At 50.8% G+C, this 24,219-nt stretch overlaps 1 protein-coding gene across 4 annotated transcripts in view; it reads left to right on the plus strand.

The window, feature by feature from the left end:
* LOC112106813 (dual specificity testis-specific protein kinase 1-like) overlaps positions 1 to 24,219 on the plus strand; it is a 62,812-nt gene that overhangs the window by 25,780 nt on the left and 12,813 nt on the right. Inside the window, exons 1-5 of one of the 4 annotated variants that reach the window (XM_024200256.2) lie at positions 2,632 to 2,656; positions 7,291 to 7,487; positions 16,511 to 16,632; positions 16,795 to 16,843; positions 18,248 to 18,397. In XM_024200256.2, the coding sequence (XP_024056024.1) occupies positions 7,299 to 7,487; positions 16,511 to 16,632; positions 16,795 to 16,843; positions 18,248 to 18,397 (510 nt within the window). In that variant the 5' untranslated portion in view covers positions 2,632 to 2,656; positions 7,291 to 7,298. Of the gene's footprint in view, positions 1 to 2,631; positions 2,657 to 7,099; positions 7,180 to 7,287; positions 7,488 to 16,510; positions 16,633 to 16,794; positions 16,844 to 18,247; positions 18,398 to 24,219 lie in introns of those variants that run through there. The other 3 variants (XM_024200259.2, XM_024200257.2, XM_024200260.3) reach the window with 3 other exon arrangements.

Below are 24,219 nucleotides of genomic sequence, written 5' to 3' on the forward strand. Positions count from 1 at the left end.
ATCCTCTGCATTTACACAGGTGGAACTCAGCAACACCTTTGTCCCAACATCTGTCAGTCTATTTTTCTGTGTCCTTCCCCCCCAACTGACTAATCCTTTTAACCAATAGGATTGCAGTATGCAAATTAATTATTGATGATCTCAAGGGAGGAAGTGGAGGAGTAGAAAAGTGGTGGAAGGTTGGAGTGATTTACTACTCACGTCACAATTAGCCACTGGAGAATATATTGTTCATAGGGTAGCAGCAGATTGAGACAGGGAAGAAGAGAGGCATAGGATTGCAGGGGCTTGGAGACAGGCAGTCTGGTTAGCGATTAGAGCATGGAACTGGGATTTAGGAATCCAGGGTTCTGCTTCTAATCCCATCTTTGCTACTGGCCTTGGGTGAGATCTGAAGCCTGTATTATGCAGGAGGTCAGACTAGATCAGTGGCTCTCAACCAGGGGTCCGAGGCCTCCTGGGGGGCCAGGAGCAGGTTTCAGGGGGGCCACCAAGCAGGGCCAGCATTACACTTGCTGGGGATGAGGGCAGAAAGCTGAAACTCTGCTGCATGGATTTGAAGCCCAGGCCTAGAGTCCCGCCCCCCGGGACTTAAGCCGAAGTCTGAGCAATGTAGCTTCGTGGGGGCCCCTGGGGCCCCAGGCAATTGCCCTGCTGGCTACCCCCTAACGCCGGCCCTGGCTTTTATATGCAGAAAACCATTTATGGTAGCATGGGGGGGCCATGGGCAGGACCGTCTCTAGGCACCAGCAAACCAAACACGTGCTTGGGGCAGCACAATTCCCGGGGCGGTATTCTGGGAGGTTTGTTTTTTTTTGCTTCGGCAGTTGTGCTCTTGGAGGAGGTTGCTTGGGGCGGCAAAATACCTAGAGCTGGTTTTTATAGCATGTTGTGGGGGCCTCAGAAAGAAAAAGGTTGAGCACCCCTGGACTAGATGATCATAGTGGTCTCTTCCCACTTTAAAATCTGTGACTCTATGAGAGGAGGAAAAAGAAGTGGCAGGAGAGATGGGGAAGGGAGATCAGATGAATATCAGAGCGAGTCCATCGATCAAACCCTGCTCATACATGAGTACTCCCTTGTTTTCCTTGCTGCTATATACTGCTTCAACTTGGCACTGTTGCAAATGCGAAATGCCTAGAAACACACAATTGGTTTCCAAAGGCTAATGGGTCTGTGGCTTCTGGCCTCGCCCCGGATTTCTGCTTCCATTGCCAGGGTTGGGCGGCTGATTATAGGTTCCGAAAACAACCACACGTGCTAAGAGCTGTGGCCACGCAGCTGGGCTGGGTTTAATTAAATAGGGCCAGGGCTGATGGAATCTGTTCCCTGCAGATGGGGCACTGTGTGAAAGGCGGGATCCCGCGCTCCATCCATCTAGGAAGGTGGCTAGGTGAGGAGAAGGAAGTGTTTACACCATGCGGCTGGCACATGCAATTAAAACCTTCCTCTCCTGGGGCTCTTTAGGAGAGGCCTGGAGGGGATGCAGAGTGAAGCTGGAGACGCAGATGGTGACTGGGTTAGGCTGAGGCATGACCTGCTGGAGTCCCATCCACCCGCCCCATCTACCCCCCCATCCCCTCCCCCGCTGGGAGGCTGTGTAGAGCAATGAGGAGGAGCGTTGGCTGCACTGACTGTACTTGTCTCCCCCTCTCCTGCCAGAGCACTGCTCCTAGGATCCCCAAATGCCGCCCGGGTCATCAGTAAGCTCTGCCTCCAGACAGGCGTCGGGATTGTGGTAAAGGGAGAAGCGGATGGGCTGCCAGCGGGGTGTAGGACAGGCTGAAGGAGGTGTCTCTCCTTTCCCTGGTGCTGATGTAAAAGAAGTGCCATTGAACTCAGTGGGTCCACCCTGCTATCAGAGAGCGGAGAATCAGGTCTGAAATGATAGGGATGGGGAAGAACTAAATCAAAGTAGTAAGAGAGACCATGTTGTCTCCCAAGAGGGAGGTGTAAGGATAACAGACCTAGAAAGTGTCCTGTTTACAAACATGACTTTTAGCCCGCAGAAGTAGTGATGGAAGAGTTCTATGTCTGGCAGGAAAGGTGCCACCCTGAAGTCCTCTCTATAGCTGCAGAACCAGCACATGCTACCCTGCCATGGTCCCTTGGCATGTCAGCTAGTACTAATCACCTTGGTGGATTTTGCAGTGGGGACACGTGATCACTAGGAAATGCACCAACAGCTCCTGTCTGTAAATAGGATTCAGATGGTGATGATCTTTGCTCACTTCTGACCTGAGCTAGGCTTGAACCATCAACTGGAGGCTTTATAGCCCATGAGCAAATCCCTGAGCCATCCATTCCCCCCCCACCTATGGCCTCTTTTTCATAACTACTCCAATATCATATTAATCCACCTCCCCGTGAGTGGCAAAAGAACCTTGGCTGTGAAGAAGCTCACAACTAGTTAAGTCCTGTCCGAATGCAGTGAAAATCCTGGTAGCAGTGATATGTGGGGTGGGCAGCAGCTTTTCCCATTCCAATCTGCTGATCGCTTTGACAGCTTTGAGTTTTTAATGTGCTAAGGATGTTCACTTCTAGTGTCAGAAGAGGAGGGTCACAGATCAGTGGTGCCTGATTCTCCCTTGAGGCCAAGAGCATATGCCCTGTGAAGAGCAGGATGAACCAGTGGAGAGGAGACGGAGGGATGCAGGTGAGAGATGGTTGCTCTGGAGACGTGAAAACCTGGTTACTACATTTAGGCCTGGTCTACACTACGGGATTAATTCGGATTTAGCAGCGTTAATTCGAATTAACCCTTCACCCGTCCACACAACAGAGCCATTTAGTTCGAATTAAAGGGCGCTTTAAATCGATTTCTGTACTCCACCTCGACGAGCGGAGTAGCGCCAAAATCGATTTTGTTAATTCGAATTAGGGTTAGTGTGGCCGCCACCACCGAATTAATGTGGTTAAAATTAATGGGGTAGTGTGGCCGCACACCACCGAATTAATGTGGTTAAAAACCGAATTAATGTGCTTAGTGTGGCCGCGCACAATCGAATTTATACAACCTGTTTCCCAAATTCGAATTATCTAAATTCGGATTAATCCCGTAGTGTAGACATACCCTTAGGGAATAAACCACAGCTGGTGCCTGTTGGGAAACGGAAGTAATTGAATAAGTGGCAATAACAGAGAGAGCAAATAGCAGGGAGCAAGATGTGGCTTGTCATATCCATCTAGTTTTTTGTATCAGTCAAAGGCCTTGTCAGGCCTGGTTTTGATTCCCAGAGCTGACGAGTGTCTGGATTGTGGCTGTTTCAGGGGCTGGGTGGGTGATGGCTGCCCAGATCTGTATTACGCAAAGGGGCTTCCCGAGCACCTCCGCTCTCACTCCAGAGGTGAGCTCCCCGTTCCTGTCGTCTCTCTCTTTTGACCAGGAAACTGCCTCCCCAACTCTTCTCACAGCCTTCTGTGAGAGCTTAAGCTGTGTGAAAAGGCATTTGGAGTCTCTCTCCCTTGACATCAGTGCTGGGCTCATCTTTTCCCTCTGGTTTACTACCCTACTTCCCTTTCTTTACTGACACCTTTGGCGGTAAGAGTTCCTGTCAGAACTGCTAATAAACACGAGAGTCTTTCTTTCACAAGACTGTGTGGGAGCTGCTGGCCAGGCCTGGCTCTTGGCTGGGCCGCCACAGAGCTTGTACTTCCTCTGGAAAGCTCCCCGTAGTGGGAGCTGTTAGAAACTCTAGATTCGTAGGGCTTGTCTACATGGGGAAGTAGCCGGGAAGCGCTATCTCAATTGCTACCTTCCTGTGGGAAGTAGATTAAGCTAAACCACCCAAAGACACTCTCTAGTGCAGAATAAGAGCGTCCACATGGGGAATTAGTGTGGAATAGTTATTGTGCATTAAAGTCACACCCTCGCCTGTTTTGCAATAGCCTCCCCACATAGACAAGCCCACAGAGAGTGAACACTGAAAACCGGAACAATTTGGAAGTAGGAGGAAGGGGTCTGAATGTTGCATTCTGGGATATGTCTGGGGCAGGAGGGGGTAGTGCTTGGCTGTGAGGGGGTTTGCTGAGAAATGTAGGGGGGGAACATATTTTAACATGCTGTAACAAATACAAAATATCCAGCTTTGCAGACGAGGCTGCTGTTCTCTGTCTGGCAGGGAGGGTTCTGCCAACGTGGGCCTCGTTTTGTTAAGTCACTTGCAATGTTTGATGTAATTGCTGGGAATTATTGTGCATATGCATTTGGGTGCGAGAGGAATATACGTGACCCCTGTTTGGGTAGCAGGAGGTTTTCTGTGGGAAGTTTGAGTGCCTGACAGGCCCGGGCACTTCCGGAGAAGACATTTGCGGTGATCTCGGAGCATCTCAGACATTTACATATTACATGCATTGCTGCTTTAAAACAGAAGTTGACTGTTCAGAGCAAAGGGTATTGTTCATCTCAGCCACACCCCAGGAGCAGATGCAGTGCCTTGTTTCAGAAGCTGGCCCATTACAGGAAAAGCCTTTCAGTCAAGTGTCTCGGATTAGGAACATTCTGCTTATTATGGTTGAAAATGCATCACAATGTCAGAGAGGGCTAACCGTGTCATGGGATGTTCAGAAAGAATATGGGGAAGAAAGAGATTGAATACCAGTTGCTGGTCTAACGTATGGTTGTTTGTGTTGTGGTACTGCCTACAGACCCGCCATGATCAAGAACCCATTGTGCTGCGTGATGCACTGACACATAAATGGGAGACGAAGAGTTTACAATCTCAGTAGACAGGTCATGCAAAGGGGAGGGAATAGGGATAGAACAGAGGGTCAGCAAATGGCAAGGTAGTGCCACCATTTTAAAAAATTCTTTGCATGGTCCTTGATGAGAAGGGTTAGTGTGGTGGACAAATGTGGAATTTCCCTGGGGAAGTTGCTTCCTAACCTCTGTCACTTAGTGGCTGCGTTATGCCCTGAAGCATGAGTGTTTTTGTAGCCCTTCTCTTAAAAAAAAAAAAATGGTGTGACCCAACTAATGTAACTGTGGATGTCCCTTATCCATTTTGTAATCCTGCTAAGGTCTTGGCTCCAGTGATCTCTTGTGGCAATAAGTTCCATGTGTGAATAACCCACTGTGTTAAAAACAGAATTTCCTTCTATCAGCTTTAAATGCTCTGCCTTTCTGTTTCCCTGAATGCCACCTTGTTCTTGTAGTATGAGAGAGTAAAGAGTGGCCATCTACTTTGTCCCATTCCTTTTTTCCCATGCCTCTGTCATGCCCAGCTCAGCTCCAACTGCCAGTGATGGTGTCAAGGTCAGAAGGGACCCAACTGGTGGAGCAAGTGTGACACGACAACGACGTCTTCTAAGTTATTATTTTAAGTTCCTAAAGGGGGTGAGATCCTCAGCTGGTGCAAATCGGCATGAACTCCCTGGAGCTCACTGGCATGGTGGTGAATTATGCCCACTGAGAATCCGGCCCCAAATCAACTTGTTTTCCTGCTCATGTGTCTGGCCCTGTTGCTCCCGGGACAGAAATGAATTCCAGATGGAATGAATTGTACGTGCTGGGAGCACCAAGGGTACAGTGGAAGGCGCAGAGCCCTTGAATCTGCTCACACAATAGCACAACTTTGTTTGCTACAAACTTTTATTGGGATGCAATGATGCGTTCTCCCCCTGCCCCCACCCCCCTCGGCCTCGGGGTTTGCTCCATCACCCGATCTTCCTGCAGACACTGCTCCAAGCACTCCCAGGTTCCTAGGAGGCCTTCAAATCAATCTTGGCATTTTAAAAGGCCATTTCCCTCCACCCTACATGTCGGCAGTAATCCGAGGACAAACGGCCCCATTTATATCAAAAGGGAAAAAATCCGCCCCAGTCTGCAGAATAATGCGGAGGGCCCTTTCCAGCCCCCTGAGGATGCTGCTGGAATCCTCCTGCATACAAAGGGGTGATTGATGAACTAAGTCAGCCCAGGGGGAGATGGTACGTGGGAAAAAGCTGAGCGGAGCGGCTCTGAAAGGGAAGCCTTTTCCCGTAAAAGAGCCACCTCCCGGGAGGTCGGTTGTCACTTAAGCGATTGTGCCCGGTGCACCCAAAGAGCAGGACAAAGTCTGACTAGGCCGGGAGGGGAACAGGGGAATCCCCTGCTGGATTGCTTGCATAGCAACACGTGACCCCAAAGGTCACAGTAGCACCGAGAAGGCATTGAAAGCCCACTGGGTGCGAGGGTTTTTGGGTGGCCGGCTGGCTAGAGCAGCAGTTTGGGAGTCGGAACTCCTGGGTTACGTACCCAGCTCTGCTGCTGACTTACTGTGTGATTCTGGGTCAGTCACTTCATTGCTCCGGGGCTGTTTCCCCGAGGCTGCCGTGCTTTGCACAGAGCTGAACAGTCCTGGAGAGTGTGGTTCATGCAGGGCAGGACACATGAGCCTGATCCACCCGCAGTTACTCCACTGGGCTTACCCCTCCTGCATCGCCTGGAGGTTTTGGTTGTACAGACCCTTCTGTCCAGGGCACTCCCCGCTCCCAGGCACTAATCACCTTTTGGAGAGTGCTTGGAGATGCCCAGCTCCAAGGTGCTACAGTAGAGCAGATGGTTACTATTCCATCAGGCAGGCTGTTCCCCTTCCCCCTCGCCTGAGCCAGCTCGGCTCCTGCCTGCTGCTTGGATCTGTATATTGCAGGAGAGGGAAGAGCCTTGTAATTTCCCAGGCTGGGTGGGGAATGGTCATGGAGTCCCAGTGTGGGGAGACTTCAGGCTTTGCACTTTGTGTGTCGGCATGATGCCGACTTGCTGAGCTCTCCCCAGGCTGCTCCCAGCGGCAATCTTCCTGCCACCTGCCATCCAAGTGCCGGGCCGGAGCAATTAGCTTTCCTCCAGGAAAAGCCAGCGCCAGGAACTGATGAGGCTTTAATAACAACAACAGGAAGTCCCCTCCCCCCTCTCCCACCTCAAGTGCAAAGACTTGAGAGGAGAAAAGCCATTTCAGGAGAGAGCCTAAAAGGATGTGATGCTTGAATCCATTGCAGCTTCTTGTCTTACCTGTACTAGCCACAGCTGTTGTCCCCCTAGCTCAAGGCCAGAAGGGACCATTGGGACCATCTTAGTCTGGCCACCTGCATAACGCAGGCCACAGAACATCCCTAAAATCATGCCAAGGGCAGAGCTTTTAGAAAACCATCCAATCTTGATTTAAAAATTGTCAGCGATTAAAGAATCCACCAGGCCCCTCGGTAAATTGTTCCGGTGGTTCATTACTCTCCCTGTTAGAAATTGACGCTTTATTTGCAGTCTGAATTTGTCTCGCTCCAGCGTCCATGGTGCAATGTGATTTGTTTTAGCAGCCGTCCCCATGATGTGCGAGACGGGACTGATCTCCCCGGAGCCCTCCAGCCCGATGCAGTACTACGGAGAGTCCTCCGACACCTACTACCATGTTGACCGCTGGCAGAAACTCCGGACGGCCGTCAGGAAGCTGGAGTTCTGGGAAAACTTCAATGCTGAGCTGATAGGCAGCGGCTTCTTCTCCAAGGTGTACAAGGTAAAGCAACAGGGGTGGCCTGACATAACATGAGAGGAGCTGCCCTGGGACGTGAAGCAGCTCTCAGCATGCAGGGTGTGGGATAAATGTGTCCATGCGGAGAACTCCTCCTCCTAGCGTCTTTCTTGGCAGGACTCTGCTCCGCCATCTTACTTGCCAGACTTTCTTCCTCCGACCTCACCCTGTGAGACTGCTTGAAGTTGGGGAGGAGAGGAACCTCCCCCCCACATTGACCCCATTTTCCCCCTTCATAGAAGCTCTGAGGGGGTCGCTTTGGTTTATGATGAGGGGGAAGACGGTCTTGTGCCTGAAGCATGGACCTGAAGGCCAGGAGTTCTGTCCCTGACTCTGCCCCAGACTGTCTCTCTCCAACTGGCCCCAACTCAGGCCCTGAGTTTTCTTTTTTCCCCAGGAGTGCTCTGCCCCCTCCCTTGCCCTGCCCAATCTGCCCCTCCCTGAGGTCTCGCCCCACCTCTTCCCAGCCTGTTCGAACCCCTCCCGCGAGGCCCCGCCTGCTGCTTTCCACCCTCCCCCAAGCTCCTCCCCCAGCCGCCCGAACAGCTGATCAGCAGCGGCTGCTGCCCGAACAGCTGGGCTGGTGGGTGCTGAGCACCTGCTCGTTTTTTTCCATGGGTGCTCCAGCCCCAGAGCACCCACAGAGTCAGCGCCCATGTCACTGAGTGACCGTGGGCGACCTGCTGCCTCTTTCTCAGATTCCCCTTGGAGGAGCCTAGTTTGTCAGTGGTTGCCAGGCGCTCTGAGATCCTCAGATAAAAGGGGAGCCATAGAGGAGATAAGGATTGTGACCCTGTCCTGGCCAGTACAAGGCTTGAAGATATTTACACTGTGTACAGCTTTGGTGTTGAAAACAAAACCGAAGTGCACAGGGAAAAAGAATCTAAAATTAAATCCCACACACTTCCCAAAGTAGCAGCCTCCCACTTCCTCTGGAAGCTCCAGCCCACGCGCTCGTCTCTTGAGGCATTGTCACAGTGCGTTAGACTAGCTGACCTGGTGTTATGGGCCAGTGGGTCGTATGGAGCAGTCAGATTGGGATGGGCAGGAATCCCATAGATCACGGCAGGCTGGTCTTTGATGCCTCGTGAGGTACAAGCGGGTGACACCTGGCAACGTACCAGCGGATGACGCGTAGCAACGTACCAGCGGGTTATCGCTGTGTTCTGCGTGTAGGAGCTTCTGATTCACTTGCTGCATCAGGCACAGCTGAAGTGGGAGGCTGTTGAAACCCCTCTCTGTGCAAATTCCTGGGTGCTGCTCTCCATATATCACCTGTCCACCTTCTCCCATGACAAAGTGCTTGGAGCATCTCGTGCAGGGGGTGTGGCATGCACGTGACAGTGGATCATATGTAAATAATGCTTAGTTTGGGGGTGGATGACCCACTCCCCCTTGCCTACTTGGCCTCCATATCCACTGCCTTGTGGCACCCGTGCGAACAGCCCGGGGGGGGGGGTAGTTTCTTTAGGGGAATGGGGCTCAGACCTTCAACTCCAGGAGAGGCTGCCGTTTCCTTTCCTCCGCTTCTTTCGCAGTGCCACCTTCCAGCCAAATTTGCTTCTCTACTACTTTATTTTGCAGTAGCCTTCCAGAACGCTGCAGCTCACAGTAGTCCTGTTAATGGGGATGTGACACGTACATTGGACGGAAACAAATCGCTCATGGGTCCAGCAGTTTGGTCAGAGCCATTTTGGTGGGACTCTGTTCCTTGGGACGCTATAGAATGGCTAGCCCTGGGCACAAGACAGTAACCTCTGGTCTTCTCCATGCAAGCGCAAGATGCTACCACCAGATCAGTGGGTTGACCTATATAGACACTTTGGGCCAGATCCTCAGCTGGCGTACGTCCGTGTTGCTTTGTTGAAGCGAACGGTGGCACGCTGGTCTACACCAGTGAGGGATCTGCCCCTCAAAGTGTAGAAAATTTAGCAGTTAATTGGAAGTATAACTGTGTGTTGACTTTTCAAGGTGCTAACTTATCTTACATCCATCACTGTGGTATCTGGGCACCGTGTCTGTATAAAGTTTTGGTGGATTTCTGGTTGAGAGGGAAAGGGAGGGAGGAGAGCGAGAGAGAGAGAGACTTGTTTTAAAGGGTATCTCCAGCCCGAATGGTAGAGTAGCTCTTTTCAAGCCTGTGCAATGCCCCTCCCCACTTCTCACAAGAGCCTTGGCTGTGTAATCACTCATCCCCACCTCCACCGAGTGCCTACTGCCTCTTCTCTTTCTCTTCTGCCTTTCTTTAGCAAATTGCCGTAGTAACAGTTGCTGTTTCTATTGTGCGTGACATTTCCAGTCTGTCCTGCTGCTGAATGGGATTCCAGCAGTAGGCAGGTTGGAGAGACACAGTTTGAATGAAGATAAAATAACTTTTGTTAAGCAAATATATAAGAAAATCAAGGTTGAATGAGATGCTTGGTTCAGAGACGTGGAATGCAGAGAAGGATGGGGCTTGGCTATTGTCCTACACTGGGACTTGACATTTGATTGGAGACTCGAGTGTTACGGTTACTAAGCATGCGGATTATTTGCATTCCCAATTCCCCATCTTCCTCGTAGGTCTGGTAATCTCCTTTGGACCCTGTATCCTGTAACTGTGGCATGTTTGCTGCTCCTGGTTTGAAGTACCATTGAAAGTGACGCTTTGCAGTTCTTTACCGGTAGTTGCTCTCCTCCAGAGAGCTTTACGCACATTAATGCAACCTCTCAACAGAAAATCCCCCACATTTCTGATCTGGGCACTGAAATGTTGCCTGTAGTGTCTGTGCTGCTGTCATTTATCTCTCATCTCACACAAGCAGGCAACTGTGTAAGTCCTCATGTACAGCAAATACTCACCAGCAACTATACACCACACAACACAAACACTAACCCAGGAACCAAACCCTGCTACAAAGCCCGTTGCCAACTCTGTCCACATATCTATTCAGGGGACACCATCATAGGACCTAACCACATCAGCCACACCATCAGGGGCTCATTCACATGCACATCTACCAATGTGATATATGCCATCATGTGCCAGCAATGCCCCTCTGCCATGTACATTGGCCAAACCGGACAGTCTCTACGCAAAAGAATAAATGGACACAAATCAGAGGTCAAGAATTATAACGTTCAAAAACCAGTTGGAGAACACTTCAATCTCCCTGGACACTCACTAACAGACTTAAAAGTCGCAATTCTTCAACAAAAAAACTTCAGAAACAGACTCCAACGAGAAACTGCAGAACTGGAATTAATTTGCAAACTGGACACCATCAAATTAGGCCTGAATAAAGACCGGGAGTAGATGGGTCATTACAAAAACTACTTTCCCTCCTACTGTTACTCACACCTTCTTGTCAACTGTTTGAAAGGGGCCTGTTTACATTGGCCTCATTACCAGTACAAAAGTGATTTTTCCTCCCTTGGTATTCTACTGTTGAGAATAGCCCACTTCAACCTTAATTGAATTGGCTCGTTAGCACTGACCCCCCACTTGGTAAGGCAACTCCCGTCTTTTCATATACTGTGTATATATACCTGCCTACTGTTTTTTTTCCACTCCATGCATCCCATGAAGTGGGTTTTAGCCCACGAAAGTTTATGCCCAAATAAATTTGTTAGTCTCTAAGGTGCCACAAGGACTCCTTGTTGTTTTTGCTGATACAGACTAACACGGCTACCACGCAAGGTGGCTAGAGAGGAAGACTCTACTTGGATTTCAGCACTCGAGAGATCTGGGATCAGTGCTCGGCTCTGTCCTTGACTCGCTCTGTGACCATGGAACAGGTCCCTTTCCCTCTGAGTGCCTCAGTTTCACCATTTGTGACATGGTATTCAGGCTCAGGGTGTTCATGAGCCTTGATTCTTGAATAGTTATCTAGTACTTTAAAATTCCAGGATGATGACGCTAGTTAAAGGCAAAGCCATGGATGGATTTTTGCTGGTCCGGGTTTTAGATACAATTGGAGATAAGACTTTGAACTTCTACAGCTCCTTTTGTTGACGGACCTTAACTTAAGTGAGCCTCACAACTCCCTGTCATGCCCCTCCTTTTTGATGAGCAGAGTTTAAACTTCATCTCTGTCCCCTGATTTAGGCCCAGCTCAAGTCCCTTTATCACTTTTCAGCTCGTGTTCAGTGGTGGGAAAGCCCTGGAGATACCTTTCCGTCCCTCTGATCCTCAGGCTGTCCCAGGGCAGAACTGGACCCCAGCATAAATTAACAGCCACAGGGCTGCTCTAAAATATGCTGGCTAGGGACTGCTCTGCTGGCAGGGATTGGGGCGTGCTGTGTGCTCCAGCCACGCCCTCAAGCCACCTAGGAATGTCCCCTCCACCAGGTGGTGGAGAGCAGATGGCGCAGATCTGCCTGTGCTGACTGTACACCACTTGGGGATCCCCTTTATATCAGGGGAATCCCTGGAAGCTGGTTAGCGCAACTCCCCATGTCCTTTGGGATCTGGCCCATAGAAAGGCAAAGGATTATTGATGTCCCGGTCTTCACAGTCTCAGGGATCTGGGTTCAAATTCAGGGCTAGGTCTCCATCTAAAGCAGGTCTGGTGGTCTCATGCTAGTCGTTATCTCCTGTATTTCCACCTCAATAGCGCCTACCCTTCAGCATAAACTAATACCGTGTGCAACAGGATAAGCAGACAGAAGGAAAGGGGAAGAGGAGTCATGTTATTGAGCAATAAAGCAGCCTGGTAAAGAGCCAGCTGTGACCGAAGTGAGGTGGGCAGTGCCAAGCTCTCCTTTACCTACGTTATGTTGCCAGCACCGACCCAGCTTTGGAGAAGGAGAGAGGGGGAGGAGGAAAGGAATTAAATGACTGACAGTGGAAATGGTACCAGCTTATTAAGCACTACGTTGCAGCCTTGACAGCAAAACCTTTCTATATAATAAAGGATGTTAGCGAGAAACCCAATCCCTGGTGACTCACTCTGTGCCAGCAGTTTTGAAAGGCTGCTCTGCAATCCTGCATCCGATTGAAGTGGTGTAATGTGTGTCTAGAGGACTTCAACAGCTTGGCCACCACAACGCGTCTATTTAGGACAGAGGTGGGCTGGGAGGAGGATGGGGCTGCTCAGAAGCCCGGGTGAGGTGTTCCCGTGGCATGTCTCCAGAAGTGCTGCACAGGCATGGAAGATAATTGGCACCGTTGTCGGTTTTGCGCAGAAAATAAGGGTGGAATTTGCATAATGGGTCTGCACGTTTCTGTTCAGCAGCCGTTTCTCTGCACTCTAATGAGCTAATAAACCTCCCCAGAACGATATGGTAGCTCTTCTTAAAGCTTTTTAGAACTTGCAGCTTGTGAATCTAAGAACCCCTCAGTGCCAGCTGGCAACGGGTTCGCTGTGCTGTCAGCAACTCCAGTCAGACCTGACAAACTAATTACACCCAATACTCCCCTTTCATAGTGTTTATCCAGAAAGTGTCTTGTGAGGTATCAAGTGAAAGCCAGTAACGCCCTGGTCCTTAATATCATCATAAAATACACGTGTTAACCCTATATGAGGAATTATCTATATCTACTGATATTATGCTTTGAAGTCAACGAGACCGAGGGGACAAACAGGTCTTCTGCCAGACAGAAGCGTATCTGTGCGGCTATACCCGTCTCCATGTAAATGAAGCCTTGTGAACCGAATACAATGGGAGTTACATTTGGAAACAAAACGGGAAAAACAAACTAACATGGTGATGTGAAGGCAGCCTGGTGCCAGCACACCAGAGAGCCAGCAACCCGGAGAGAAGAGTCCTGCCTGGGGGGTAGGGTGACCAGATGTCCCGATTTTATAGGGACAGTCCCAATTTTTGGGTCTTTTTCTTATATAGGCTCCTATTACCCCCCACCCTCTGTCCTGATTTTTCACATTTGCTGTCTGGTCACCCTACTGGGGGTACACTTCAAAAGGATTCATTTCAAAGGTTTATTGGACTGTAAGAAGAAGGAAAAAGAACCCCCTTTGTTATCGTTTACCGACCTTGAAGGGCGTAGGGGACTCATTAAAATCTGGATCCCGGTGTGACTGTAACCCAGCAAGCTCTGCAGAAAAGGTTTTAGTTGAGAAATGGCTTTAGATAAGACTAGCTTGCTAGAATGACGTTCTAGGCTTGGGGAAGTGGGATATCTTTGTATTTTACGTGTAACCGTTGCCTTTTCCGTTATTCTTATTCCACACTCACTGGAATCAGTGGATCTCTGTTCTTTGTTAACAAACTTATATTTGTTTTCACCGTAAATAGCTCACAGCCCTGCGTTGTTATAAAGGACCTGATCCTGACTTGGAGCCTTCCTGCTGTTGTACAATGTGTCTTTGGGGACAGCTTATCCGGTGATTACTGTGGGTGTCCCGTGACAGGGGCTGGACACTGCAGGGGGATGTGACTGGGGTGCACCTGCAAAGCAAGTGAGGGCTGGCAGAGTCCTGAGGAGAGGGCTGGACTCCTGGGAGGCGGATGTTGTCCAGGAGCCGACGCCCAGCTGCCACATGATGGACTCTCGCACTCCTGGGTGCCCCGAGAAGGTGTCACACAGCTGTGGACATCTTAAATGCTCTCTCTGCCTTTTGCACAGCCACAGATTTCAGGAAGCCCACAGCCTGTGGAGTAAAATGTCATTCACTCGGAGTATGTCAGGGCGGTCTGTGTGCACTGGTCAGTTACCAAGTGCAGTAAGGAGATGAGTAGCGGGGTCGGGGCCGAGCTGGGTTAGGATACCAGGAAGTCAGGGTCAGGTACCAGGTAAGGTTACAGACAAGTAGCAGAGTCGGGGTCAAGCTGGGGTCAGGAGCCAGAGTTTAGGATCTGCGGCAAAGTATGATCAGGAGTGGAAGCAAGCAGATGGTCTGCGTCATTGCTCAGACAGCTCCCCAGGATGGCTTCTGGTTTCTATACCAGCATGAGCCACTCAGTGGGCTGCGAGGGCCTTGCTGTGCCATACTTCCTGCAGTGCTTAGCTTCACAGTGTCCTCTAGCAGAAACCTAGCCTAAGCTTCCAGTGGTGATGTGGAAGTGTTGGCAGCCCAGAACCCTCATGGTCCTAGGTTCTTACAGCGCATCTCTATCCATCTCCTGTAATGACGGTGTATGTAATAATAATGCACATTGTAAAATTTGGTTATAGATTAGTAAATCCCATGGTTGGGTAATGCCCGATCCAAAATGTCTTTGCAATCCATTTAAACACAGGCCGGGTTATTCCTGTCATGGGTATTTGATTGCATTATTCTCGGCAGGGAGCAGGACCTGAGTTAACCTTGCCCCAAGGCTTATTGTATCTTGCAGCCCTAGTTATAATTAGCATTCCTCTCACTCGCTCTCAATCCAAACTGGAGTGACGTGAGTCTCTTTGTTCAGCCCACCTGCTGTGTGGGGTGGTAACCTTATCTGTAAGGTAGCTCGCGCAGGTAGCCGTATCACACATGACGTTTTGGGGCATTGAGTGGTGTCATGGTGCCAGCTCATTCTGTGTTTAAACGGTTTTGTCCTTTGAACAAATGACAAAAAGGGCAGAAAGTTAAACAGCGTGCCTGGGTTCACCCTGATAGCCCCAGCCGTAATGTCAAGAGACTGATCAAGGCCGTACCAGCTGATTTCCTCCACCTAACAATTACCTTGGTCAAAAATAAAACATGAAAGGGACAGTTGGCCAGAGGTGGAGTTGGGCAAAAAATAGTTTTCCCATCCTGCAAATATTTTTGAGAGTTCTAAATTTTTCTTGTCTTGAATCCTGATGAAAGGTTCCAAGCTTGAACATATTTGCAAACCAAAACACTGGTTTGTTTGGTTTTTTGGTTTGTTTTGGTTCACCTGAAACATTTTGTTTCAACACTTTAGAAATGTTTTGTTTCAATTTTGACCTTTTTTCTTTTTTAAACCTTTAAAAAAAATCAAAATTAGCTTAGATGTTGAAAGGAAAAGTCATTTTGAACTGGAAAATCAGGGTCTTTTGTTTAAAAAATGTCAAAACTAAACATTTGGATGATTTTGAAACTTTTTTCCTGCAATTTTTTTCCAGTTGGGAAATGTGTGGAATGAATGGTTTCAGTTTTGACAAATCAGCATTTAATCAGTTTGTTCTATGACTTGTGGGGCTGGCCCAGGAGTTCATAGAAATCATAGTATGTCAGGGTTGGAAGGGACCTCAGGAGGTCATCTAGTCCAACCCCCTGCTCAAAGCAGGACCAATCCCCAGACAGATTTTTACCCCAGTTCCCTAAATGGCCCCCTCAAGGATTGAACTCACAACCCTGGGTTTAGCAGGCCAATGCTCAAACCACTGAGCTATCCCTCCCTTTTTAGGCAGACCCCTTGTAGTGACACTAGGCAGCACAGTCTCTGTTCAATCTGGGACCTACAGAGCTGCAGAGAACCACAGGGTCTGTCAGTGTCCAGCCGCCCATCACAGTCAAGCCCTGTTTCTACCACCGGGGGCAGTAGAGGTCCCTGCTAAAAATGCCTTATTTAATCTGTTACGTTTTTAAGGGGAAGTTAATGTTCTATTTTTGTGTCTGAATTTGAGAAACGGCTGCTGGCGGGAAGCCCGGGAAACCAATTTCTCTAGCTATTTACTGAGGAGGTGCATGGGAGAGTAGCCTTGCCTTGAACCACCTGCCAACATGTATCTGAGAGTGGCGGGGAGAGGGAAGCCCAGATTCCACGGTTCGTTCAGTGACTCGGTGGTGCATTGTGATGTAGGCCCTGACCAAGCAAAGCTCGTGAGCACAGGCTTAACTTCACGTGCAGGAGTAGTCCTGTTTGGGTCTGCTGGGCCTGGGTGCTCTGGAGGTTGGGCCTGATACTTGATGGCCCTGCGCCTTGTGCAGTAACTTACACCTGTGCAAAGCGGGTATGAATCTGTGTGGTAGCATTTTAGCCCCCATGTTGCACAAGGTGTAAGGCAAGCGTGGCACCAGGCCTTGTGTGATCTTGGGAAGGATTTCCTTTCCTTGTGGGGGCTGGCGTACGTTACTGGGATAAAACGCATCTCACTGTCGTTTTTCACGTTGCTCCAGGTGACTCAGAGTGCGACCTGCAAAGTGATGGTGGTGAAAATCTACAAGAACGACGTGGACCAGGAGGTGATAGTGCGCGAGATTAGCTTGCTGCAGAAGCTCTCCCACCCGAACATTGTCAGGTGGGTGGCGCCACAGGAGAGGCAGTGGCTAGGGAAGAGGGCGCCGGTAGATGTGCCAGGCCTGGGTTTTTGAGTCAGAGTTTGAATCTTTGGCTGCATCTTTCCAGTAGTTTTTGTGCTATGGGAAGAAACCTAAACCTGAGTTTTTGTCCTGCCTTGTAGGTACCTGGGGATCTGCGTGAAGGATGAGAAGCTGTACCCAATTCTGGAGGTAAAGGCTTGTTGCTGGGACACTTATTGCTTTAAATTGTGAGGGCGGTCAGGGTCATAGGGGATGAACTCTTGCAGTCTCGCTTTCCAGAGGAGACGTGTAAAGCACAGGTAACCCACACTATCGCTCTTCCTCTCTCTAGTGGCTGGATCACATGTAGATGTTCACGAGTCTCCTATTGCCACTGAGCTAACAGAGCTGGTCTTTAGTTCTGGCAGGAAGAACTCACGCTTTCAGATCCAGAGACCCTGGGTTCTGCCCTGGCACATGGGTGGTGTTGCTCACAGATTGCGTAAGGCACTTTCACTGCAGGGAAGGCGACAGAGCGGAATTGCACTATAAATGCAGACAGGACGTTTTCCATAACAGTTATAGGGCCCAATCCTGCACGGCGTTCTCGGGCAGACTTCACATCTACAGCAATGGGTGTCTTGTCTGACTAAAGAGGGCAGGATCAGGCCTATACTCTGAACAGTGTCTTCCAGAGAAAACAGCGTCTCAGACTAGACTCTCACAAATGACACTGAAAGGGGGGAAACCAGAGCTGTTTGGAGTGGGCTGAAGAGTGAGCAGAGAGATTCAGGGAGGAGCTGCAGAGAAGAAGCCTCTTGTACCAGCACTGTCAAGATAATATTGAGGGGCAGAGAGGAGGCTGTTGCTAGATGAGCAAGGAGGGGAATAAGAGCGAGAGGTGGCCAAGTAGAGCAAGTACCTGAAAGCAGTAGAAACACTGCAGCATTTGACAGCACTGACCTCCGACACTGTGGACAGGCTGTTTGGGAAAGGCCCATGGGTGCTGTGCTCGTGATCCAGCTGCATCAGCAGAGGTTGGAGGGGGAATATTGCATGGCTGCACCCACACACCAGCCTGACTTTCGTCAGAGCGCCGAGCCCCACGCTGAAATTCACTCACTCAGGTTTAAATTACAAAGGCAAAAGGGCTCCTGCCCAGCACGTGTGTACCCATGTGTATCCTTGCTGTTCCCCATGGCACTGCAAACCGAGAGGCCCTTGAGTGGGTGTGGAGTGCTGGGGCTCCCGGGGTTAATCCGGTGCTGCACGCTAGTACTTTCCCGCTGTGCTGTTGCAATCTTGTGCTGCACAGTAATGATTTGCTTAAACTGCAATAGTCCTTGTGGTGGAAAACTCTCGGATACCGCCGCAATCAATTATTCTCTTTTAATGGGAGTGTTTGTACAGCACCCAGCACATTGCTGCCCTGATCTTGCTTGGGGCCACTGGGCGCTGCTGCAGTACTCACCAGCATCACGAGAGAGGGGCTGATGAGATCAAGCAATTCCCAAACAGAGATGAACTGGAGCGTTTGCAGAGGCGTATTTGCAGAACCTCCATTCCAGCTGAGCGTGGCCTCCATTGGCTCCCTGTTTTGTCTCGTTTTTGCAGTATGTTAATGGTGGGTGCCTGGAAGAGCTCCTGGCCAGCAAGGAGATCACCCTCAGCTGGAAGGAGAAGGTGGACTTGGCTTCAGACATCACAAGGGGGATGATCTACTTGCACTCCAAGAACATCTACCACCGGGATCTCAACTCCAAGGTAGGCTGTGCTCAGAGGTTGACATTCACCATCCCCGGGCAAAGGGCTAGGTCTGTGTACCACTTACACGGCCAAGGAACCACATAAGTCCCACTTGAGCCCACAGGGACTTATATGGTGTCTTGGCCAGGTGCTGATCCTCTCCACCAAGGGTGAGTTGTGAAAGCTTCCTTGACATAGCCTGTCATTATGGCACATTAGTTATGTACCAGGCAGGAGACGCTGGAAGAGCTAAAAATAGACTCCTCAAAGCACGGTTACGGTCAGAAAAGCAACTCGGGTAAAAATGGACTTGCTGGGATTCCACATTTCTTCTCCCGCTGTGGCTGCAAGATGTCCCCTGTCCAATTTGCGAATCAAACCCAGGGTTCTGTCTCTAACCATGAGCTCCGCAAGGGAAAAGAGCAGCGAGCCATCGATAACAGGGAGGGACAAGGTGCATTGAGTTATTTTGCCCTGTCACCAGAACTCTTTCTGCTTTATATGTGTAGCTGTAACGGTTCCCACTTGGGGAGCATGGCCTAGTGGTCACAGCTGCAACTCTTGGCTGCCAAGGGGGTTGTGGGGATGGGAGCCTAGTGCCTCCCGCTCCACCGGACTCCGACCCAGGGCCCTTTGGGCTACCAGTAGTGTGGCAACCAGGGCTGCTTAAGACTGTTGTCCCTGGGCCTCTTCCTCCTGTCCACCCCCCACCCCCCTAGTGGGGAAACCCAAACCACACTAGGTTAAGAGGGGGTTACCGCTGTCTAATGTCCACAGGGTACTTCCCTCTCTAGTTGTCTCTGGGGTGGGTCCCCCCTTCCCTCTGGGAGGGCCCCTTTAGGCAGCTGTATCCGAGTCTTACGCTTCCCTCTGCTCTACTGGAGCTATGGGCTGCCGGTCTGCTCACCTCTGGCTCTGCCACCCAAATGAGCTAATTCCCTGCCTTTTAATTCCTCCAGCAGATGGAGCATTTGCTGCAGGTGTGGCGGGGCAGGGCTGGCTGAGACCAATATAATCCCTCACTCCCTTGTTGCCTAGTGTGGGGTTTCTACATCCCATCCCAGTGACCCACCCGTACACGGCCTGATGATCTCCCCCCCTCTAGTGACTGACAACATAGAGGTTGAGGAGCCTGCTACAGCCTTGGCTAATGGAGCGAGCTCTTAGCTCAGGCAGTACAGCAGAGGTCCCCAAACTGTGGGGCTCACCCCCTGGGGGGGTGCAGAGGAGCATTCCAGGGGGCGCAGTGGGGCCCGGGACAGCACCCACGGGGGGTGGGGGGCAGTGCCACCCGCCCTCGGCTCCCTGTCTCTAGCCTCGGCCATGGCTCCGCACCTGCCAGCCTCCACCACAGCCTGCTTCTGGCACCACTCCTGACCCCAGCCTTGGCCAGTGGCAGAAGCTCCATTCCCGGCCTGGGGCCGAGGCTGGGGGCAGGTCCGGGAGTGGAGTCGCACCCAGCCATGGGTCTGGCTGCTGGCCCCCATCACGGCCCGGCTGCAGCTCCACTCCCACCCCCAGCCTTGGCCCCTGGCATAGCTCCGCTCCCGGCTCTGGCCTTGCTCCCAGCCCCACACCCAGCTGCAACCTCCTTACCTCTGTCTGCATCCCTGCCCCGGGAGCCATGTCCCCAGCTGGGGAGTGGCGCGGACGGGGATAAGGGGGGGGCACAACCCTGAAAAGTTTGGGGACCACTGCAGTAGACGCTCATGCTTTCAGTTCCAGAGTTCCCAGGTTTGATTTTCGCCCCATGCTGATGACCTCCACAGGGGCATCGCATTACAGCCATCACCACACTAACCGAGACTCTGGTGTCGGGAACTGGTGGAACAGAATATCTCAGCGTTGTGCTGGCCCTGCAGTACTGAGCGCAGAGAGCAGTTCTGGGCTGTGCCGTCCTTTGTTGTTTTTCTGCTCATCATCCACACTTCTCATTAGAAATGGCTTCTGCCTGCGGATCCGTGGGGTGATTGTGATGCTCGAGGAGCCTGTTTCTCCATTGCATTATATGGTGTGTGGCTCTAACCCTGGCAGATTGATCCGCGGGAAGATTCCCCCAGCTAGGGCCAAATCCACCCTGGGATAAATCCATTGACGTCAGTGGCGCTTTGCTTAGCATGACTTTGGCTCTAATGGTCCTCTTGTTGGGAGGCTGAGCAGAGACTGAGAGACCTACAGGCTGAATTCCCTGCTGGGGCCTAGAGATGGCCCTTGTGGGTCAGGGTTAAGCACAGCAGTGGGATTCAGCAGACCTGGGGTCTGTTCCCCACTCCGCAGCTCTGGATGAGTCACTTCTCCTCTGTTCCTTTCCCCATCTCTAGAATGGGAATCGTGATGCTCAGTGGATTCAGGGGCAGGAGGGTCTCTGGCTGCATTGGCTAATGGGTGCAAAGTGCTTTGAGATCCCCCGGCAGAAGGCTTGAGAGAAGGCGTCAGCTCCCAGCGTTATCAGACGCTTTGGCAAGTGCTGGGTGCTGCCTGTGCGTCAGTAATAATAATAATAATATCTAGTGCTTTTCACCCACAGATCACCAAGTGCTTTACAAAGGAGGGTCAGTGTCATCCCCATTTTACAGGTGGGAAAACTGAGGCATGGGACGATGACATGATTGGCCCAAGGACACCCAGCTGGCCAATGGCAGAGCCAGGAATAGAATCCAGGTCTACCGAGTTCCAGTCCAGGGCTGTAGTCACTGGATCACAGTGCCTCTCATAGTGGGCTCCATTCTCCAGGGCTGTCAAGCCAACCTCTCTCACCTCTGCAGGTGCACTTACAAAATTGTGAGCCTGGGGATGAGCCGTCTCTGGTATCAAACTCGTCCGCTCCGCCTGTCAGCCCAAGTTCCCTTAGAGCAGCAGTTCTCAACCAGGGTCCAAGGCCCCCTGGGGGTGGTGAGCAGGTTTCAGGGGGTCTGCCAAACAGGGCTGGCGTTAGACTCACAGGGGCTCAGTGCAAAATGCCAAAGCCCAGCCGCCCCGAACCCCGCCACACAGGCCTGAAGGTGAAGCCTGAGCAGCGTAGCTTTGTGGGGTCCTCTGTGGCGTGGGGGCCCGGGCAGTTGCCCTGCTTGCTACCCCCTAATGCCGGCCCTGGCTTTTATATGCAGACAAACAGCTGTTGTGGCACAGGGGGGCTGTGGAGTTTTTATAGCATGTTAGGGGGGGCCTCAGAAAGAAAAAGGTTAGAGGAGGGGAGGGAGGATGGCAGCTTTATAGAAACACACAGGGCCGGTGCTACCATTTAGGCAAACTAGGCGGTTGCCTAGGGTGCCAAGATTTGGGGGCGCCAAAAAGCGGTGCCCTCAATTTTTTTTTTATAGTATTCCTGGGCTGGGCTGCCGCGCGGTCACCACTCCACTTCTCCCGCCTCCCAGGCTTGCAGCGCCAGTCAGCTGTTTGGCGCCGCAAACCTGGGAAGGGAGGAGAATTAGAGCGGGGGCGGCGTGCTCGGGGAGGAGGCGGAGAAGAGGTGAGCTGGGGTGGGGAGCTGCCGCAGGGCTGGGGGAGGGGGGGGCGCAAGGTGGAAGTTTCACCTAGGGCGCGAAACTTCCTTGCATCGGCCCTGGAAACACAGCAGTGCCACCAAGGCCGTGATCAGATCTCCCATTGACTTCAGCGGAGCGACTCTGATTTACAGTAGGGAGCAACACAGATTTACTCCAGCTGAGTGTCTGACCTCAAACCCAGATCTGACCAGAGTCCACTGAGCTTTTACTGCAGCAATTCCCATGATCCTTTGCAATTGAAGCTAGGCACGTAGTCATCTGTTTGCTGCTACTGTGTCGTGACTCCTCCATTGATGTTCCCTGAGCGTCTCGGCGGAGCCTTGAAATATTGATGGAGTTTGGCTGTGATGAAGCCAGCCACGCATTACAAGCCCAAGGAATATCAATACAGGATGCTAGCTTGGCTTCATTGTCCCCACAGCTGTTTGCCCAGCTTAATCACCAGCCATCAAAACACAAACTCCAGTGGGGAGCAGCGTGGCAAACAGGTTCACTCTGCCTGTGGCTTTTCCTTGCTGATGTCCTATAAAATTCATTGAAATGTATTTTCCCGTAAATTTATCTGCATGTTGCATTAACTCACTACAAAATCAGAGCCACCCTGGTCCTGCTCAGAAAGTCACTGCACATTTCAGAATGTCACTGCACATCATCTGGGTCTCTCTGCAGTTGTTTGGCTCTGATATGAATTTCTCTGTTTCCCTGCAATGCTGACAGCCTAGATATGGGAGGGTGGGGAGGGGAGGCAGGCATGAAATCCACTTGTTAGTGACATCCAGCCATCTGAAGCATCTGTTTGCTTTTTCCAAACCTGCCTTACTCTGTCCAGACCCGTAGGGCAAAGTCCTATGGAATTTGACAGAGATGAAGCCAATAGGTTTCCATAGAAATTGAATAGGATTCTGTAGGAATTACTCTCCAAAGTCTACTGGCGTAGGGTTTAGTAGAAAATGATCTGCTTTTTAGAGGTTGCATGAACCGTTCTGTAGCAGAGGTTTATTTCTCTGTTCAATTGTGCAGCATGGGCCCAAAAATCCTATAGAAATGTTCTTGTTTTCTGTCCAATTCTCTAGGACTTTGCCATCAGACGAGGGGTGTGTGTGTGTACGTATGTGTATGCGCACTGTGCAGTTTGAAAAACCCAAACTAGGTCCTATTATATCAAACCCCTCACAAAGTTTAGTTGTGGGGGGAGCTGATTTTAGACCATCTCCTCTATTTACGAATACTGAACCAGGCTTCAATTTTAGATGCCTAATTCTCATAAAAATTTAAGGGATTTGTGCATGCATCTCCCTTAGGTGGCCTTGAAAATCTCAGCCCAAACCTCTCACGTTTCCAGGGTCACTGCTAAAAATGAGCCCTTCCGCTTCTTGTAGAAGCAGCAAATTCTAGGCACCGGTTTCCTGAGAGATTGATGTGCGCCCCTCGGACTGGTGAGCTATAATTAAGGCCCTTCGTTTCCAAGTTTTATTTTGTTTAAAATTTCCCAGGAATTTGCCGATGTTTGTTACAAACATTAAAAAATGGGGGCATATTGGTGGAAAAAATTAACTTCACAGTTTTCTGGGTAACTATCAGGATTAACATCGGGGGATGGGAGGACAGGAAAAAAAGCAACAAGTCGAGAAAAGTAAGAGTGCTGAAATGAATGAAGTTTAATGCGGTGGTTTCCTTCTGCTTATTTTCTTTTAAAACCAGAGGTGGGACACGGGGGCTGGGATCCAGGAGATGGCAGGTGAAAGGGCTTGTGGTTATTGCATGAGAACCTGCTAGAGAGGAATAAAGGCGATGCCTTTCAATCACTCGCCTATTGGAAACAGACATACGTAAATACCCTTTCCACTCCTCCTGAAACAGATGGAGGAAAGAATGTTTTGTAAACTTGGAAACATCCTCTGTGTCCTAAGACTGCGCTGAAGGGTGGGGGCCCAGAGGGGAGTGAAAGGCTGCACCCCTTGAATTCTGGCCTCCCTGCTGGACAGAGCCCCCTGCTGACCCCAGCCTTTCAGCACTGCCTCTGCACAGGGGAAGCAGCTGGGCCACGCTGAAGGGCTGAGATCAGCAGGGGACTCAGACAGGATCTGTCCATCTCTAGCAGCTCTGTCACTACAGTATCTGCCCATCGTCTCTTGAAACGCCACTGTCCAGTCTGCCTGTCTCTCTGAAGGCATTGCTACTCACACTGAACTTAGTCAGTGAACCCGAGCCTGTTCTGGCTAGTCCCTGTGGTGCACACGGGGAGCAGTAGCACACAAGGGTTCTTTAGTGGGGCCAGAATGGTGCGTAGAGACTTTGCCCTCAGCACATAGTTCACAGCAGGAACGGGGCCTT

The sequence above is a fragment of the Terrapene carolina genome, unplaced genomic scaffold, assembly GCF_002925995.2.
Source record: "Terrapene carolina triunguis isolate 2854851 unplaced genomic scaffold, T_m_triunguis-2.0 Scaffold449, whole genome shotgun sequence".
In the NCBI taxonomy this organism is placed as follows: domain Eukaryota; kingdom Metazoa; phylum Chordata; order Testudines; family Emydidae; genus Terrapene; species Terrapene triunguis.